The following is a 3,791-nucleotide window of genomic DNA, read 5'->3' as shown; positions in this document are numbered from 1 at the left end:
AAAAATCATCAAAATCTGATATAGTGCTTAAAATGTGTGAATGTGGAAAATAAAATTAACTGCTATTATGGGGAGATACACTTCCCTAGTTAGGTTCTCGGTCATGGGCAGTTTATGAATGCGTTATTTTGACTTTATCTTGGAGAGAAACGTGGAGAATAGTGCGGAAAGAACAACTGGCATTCACGGCAATCATTAGCTAGGGTTAAGCATTAGACCTTTGATCAATACTCTATTATTTCTACAGTTAAGGCAATATTCAGTCCTAAATATTTTTTTTCTTTTTTACTGATCAAATATGACCCTGGTTGACGTGAAGGCAACTATTATTTCTCCAAGAGACAAAATAAAGTGGGTTGATTTGTATTTTTAATTGAAAATTGAGAGTTTTAGTTTAACAGTATATTAGAGTTTAGTTTTTCAATCTCTTCTCCTTCTCTATATGGTAATATATAAGAACTCAGTTTGGAGAACTGTATCTTTATAGTTTATTGATTTATTAATACTGAAATAGGTTAATTGGATTATAAAAAGAGAAAATGTTTATTCAAAATATTTAAACAATGTTTCTAACATAAAAATAGATTTAGAAAAATTTAACATATATTTTGTCATTAGTAAAATTTAAAATTAACAAAGTTAATAAATATTATAAAATATTTTTTTATTTTCTGTTTTTGTAAATAATAGTGAATTATTATTCAAGAAATTTTGTGCATATTATTCAGCTTAATCCTTTATTTTGTGGTTTCATTTGGAGCTTTAAGATCTATTTTGAAGCAGGGAGTCTCATGAAACAAAAAATAAAAATATGCCACAAGATTAATTAAAATAGTTCTTCGCTACATGTTAGTTTTAGAATTTTTGCCTTTCATTTGAAATAAGGCTAGAAATTGCCCCAACACCTTAACATTTTTCCTTTTATTTGCCAATCATTTGAAACTTTTTAATTTCTATTAAATTTTTTTAATAAAAATAAAATTAAATATATAAAATAAAATATTTGATAAAACCACTAACTTCCATAAAAGTGAAAGCTTAAACTGTACTAAAAAATTATCAAACCACCCTTTTAAAATATTCTTAAAAAATTCTAACAAATGCACAAAAATATGCCCAGCTCAAAAATATAAGATCATAGTTATTTAATGTTTAATCCCCTTACAAACAAATACTTGGCTATCATTCTTTATTTCTATGACTATGACCATCAGTGCTATTATGCCTAATCTTGAAGTAATTTGGCATTACAACTGCTGGTTGAGGAAGCCAAGAACAAGCTTATTCACCTCCTCAGGGAATTGCTCTTGAACAAAATGGCTCCCTTCCGGGAAAAACTTGACCTCCAGATTGGGCACTTGAGATTTCAAGAAATCACTGTTGATATAATACTCCATTCCTGGGGATTTCAGTACAAAATCTTTGGTACCCGTAATCAGAAGCACTGGAACCTTAATGGTATAATCAGTCAACTCCGCCAATCTTCCCCAGTGGCTGTTGACATCCATAACTCAGACCATGTAAGTTAAATGATAGAACACCCTTCATGAATGTTTCAGAGAAAAAATAAAACAAAAAAATCAGTTTCTAAGATTTACCTCATTAAAGTTCCAGTACGTCTGATTATTGGTACCAAAGATTTTGTACTGAAATCCCCAGGAATGGAGTATTATATCAACAGTGATTTCTTGAAATCTCAAGTGCCCAATCTGGAGGTCAAGTTTTTCCCGGAAGGGAGCCATTTTGTTCAAGAGCAATTCCCTGAGGAGGTGAATAAGCTTGTTCTTGGCTTCCTCAACCAGCAGTTGTAATGCCAAATTACTTCAAGATCAGGCATAATAGCACTGATGGTCATAGTCATAGAAATAAAGAATGATAGCCAAGTATTTGTTTGTAAGGGGATTAAACATTAAATAACTATGATCTTATATTTTTGAGCTGGGCATATTTTTGTGCATTTGTTAGAATTTTTTAAGAATATTTTAAAAGGGTGGTTTGATAATTTTTTAGTACAGTTTAAGCTTTCACTTTTATGGAAGTTAGTGGTTTTATCAAATATTTTATTTTATATAATTAATTTCATTTTTATTAAAAAAATTTAATAGAAATTAAAAAGTTTCAAATGATTGGCAAATAAAAGGAAAAATGCTAAGGTGTTGGGGCAATTTCTAGCCTTATTTCAAATGAAAGGCACAGGGAAAGCAAATCCTGATTTCCCATACAGGCTTGAGTATATTTTCAGGTCATCATTTGTAAACCAAGATGGCAGAGGAGTTGCAGGATCATAGAGGTCCATGATCTCTTTACCCTCTTCTGCCATTGGTACTTCACTTCCAGAGAAAAGGGTATATATATTCCTTACCACTGTTTCTGTATCAAAACGCCCAAAGTCTGCCAAGGCTCTTCCGGGCTCCTATTATAAACCCAAAACAGAGAATTCATGAAACAAATTAGAAGAAAAGATATACAATCAGTAAATAAGCCAGCTTAAGGGCTGAAATTAAGTTACGGCAAGAAGGAAAGAGAGACCTTCCAATGTCTTATATAAAATCCTTGTGGTAACAAATCTAACTGAAGAGTTTCTTGGGCTGGTCTCATATAAGGGAATCCCATTGCAACAATGCCTCTCACTCTCTCAGGGTACAGGAGACACAGATAATATGCAATGTTTGCTCCAAAATCCTTGGCCACAACAAATACCTGTAAAACTCACAGAAACAGACGTTTTAGACATGAGTTTAAGATTCTAGAATATCAATGGCCAATAAATTCATTGAATAGAGTTTTGGGTACAGACTTTCTGAATGCCAAAGCCATCAAGAAGGCCGGCCATGTCCTCCACCAGATCTACATAGTTCCCTTTCTCTATTTGGGAAGGCTGATCAGAGAGTCCATAACCCCTGAAGTCAGGGGCAATTCCACGAAACCCTGCATCTGCTAAGGCAATCATCTGATGACGCCATGAATACCAGATTTCAGGAAAGCCATGGAGAAACAGCACAGCTGGACCTGTAACAGAGATCTCATTAAGGCATTGCCATAAATTATACGCTAAGAGCACATTAAGAAACCTTCAATATAGTGAGAGAAATGCCTGTTCCAATTTCTGCAACATGTAATTTCAGTTCCCCTACATCAACATGCTTGTGTTGTATTTTGTCCATGAATAATAGAAGCACTGGACTGGGAAAAGGAGAAATTATTGAGAGCTGATGAAATGCTGTTCTTGGGGAAATATTTACAAGTTTTATAAGTTAGATGAATGTTATAAACCATCTAAGAGACTGGGCGATGACATGATCGATTGAATAAAGGACTAGAAATTAAGAAGACTAACCCAATTACTATATTAGTCTCTAAGGCGAAGGAATTGAATATATCAAGAAATTGAGGAGGACTCGAAGTTATTCTTCAAGAAATTAAGGAGGGCTTGAAGTTATCGACCAACCCAGCTACCATATTAATTTTTATAGACAAAGTATATATAAATTATTGATGTCTATAGACAATGAAATCTGACACGTGATGTTGATTCCGTATAATGAAATAAATAAATTAGGTTTTAATTGGTAGACAAAAAAATAAAAAATATGGCAAACTTATTTTTACCTACTACAAGATTATTATGACAATATTTGAAGATGTTTTGTAGTTAGTTCGAATTTTTCCTATTACATCATCTTAAGGTTAATTTCTCTAAAATAAATAATCCAAAGCTTTGGTCTATGTTTTGTTGTTAGTTTTGGGACTTCTTCTATGACATTACCTTAAGGTTAATTTCTCTAAAATTA

At 32.5% G+C, this 3,791-nt stretch overlaps 1 protein-coding gene across 1 annotated transcript; it reads right to left on the bottom strand.

Annotated features, from left to right (window-relative positions):
- Positions 1–1,119: 1,119 nt before the first annotated feature.
- LOC131054663 (uncharacterized) lies at positions 1,120–3,410 on the bottom strand. Its single transcript, XM_057989215.2, has 5 exons — positions 3,095–3,410; positions 2,798–3,009; positions 2,530–2,700; positions 2,186–2,413; positions 1,120–1,496 (listed from the first exon to the last, which is right to left on the bottom strand). Exons 1-5 carry the CDS (start codon positions 3,162–3,164, stop codon positions 1,248–1,250), a joined length of 930 nt encoding a protein of 309 aa, XP_057845198.2. The 5' UTR covers positions 3,165–3,410; the 3' UTR covers positions 1,120–1,247.
- Between the last annotated feature and the right edge of the window lie 381 nt (positions 3,411–3,791).

Source organism: Cryptomeria japonica, chromosome 8 (genome assembly GCF_030272615.1).
Source record: "Cryptomeria japonica chromosome 8, Sugi_1.0, whole genome shotgun sequence".
In the NCBI taxonomy this organism is placed as follows: Eukaryota; Viridiplantae; Streptophyta; class Pinopsida; order Cupressales; family Cupressaceae; genus Cryptomeria; species Cryptomeria japonica.
This window is presented reverse-complemented; position numbering and strand designations above follow the sequence as displayed.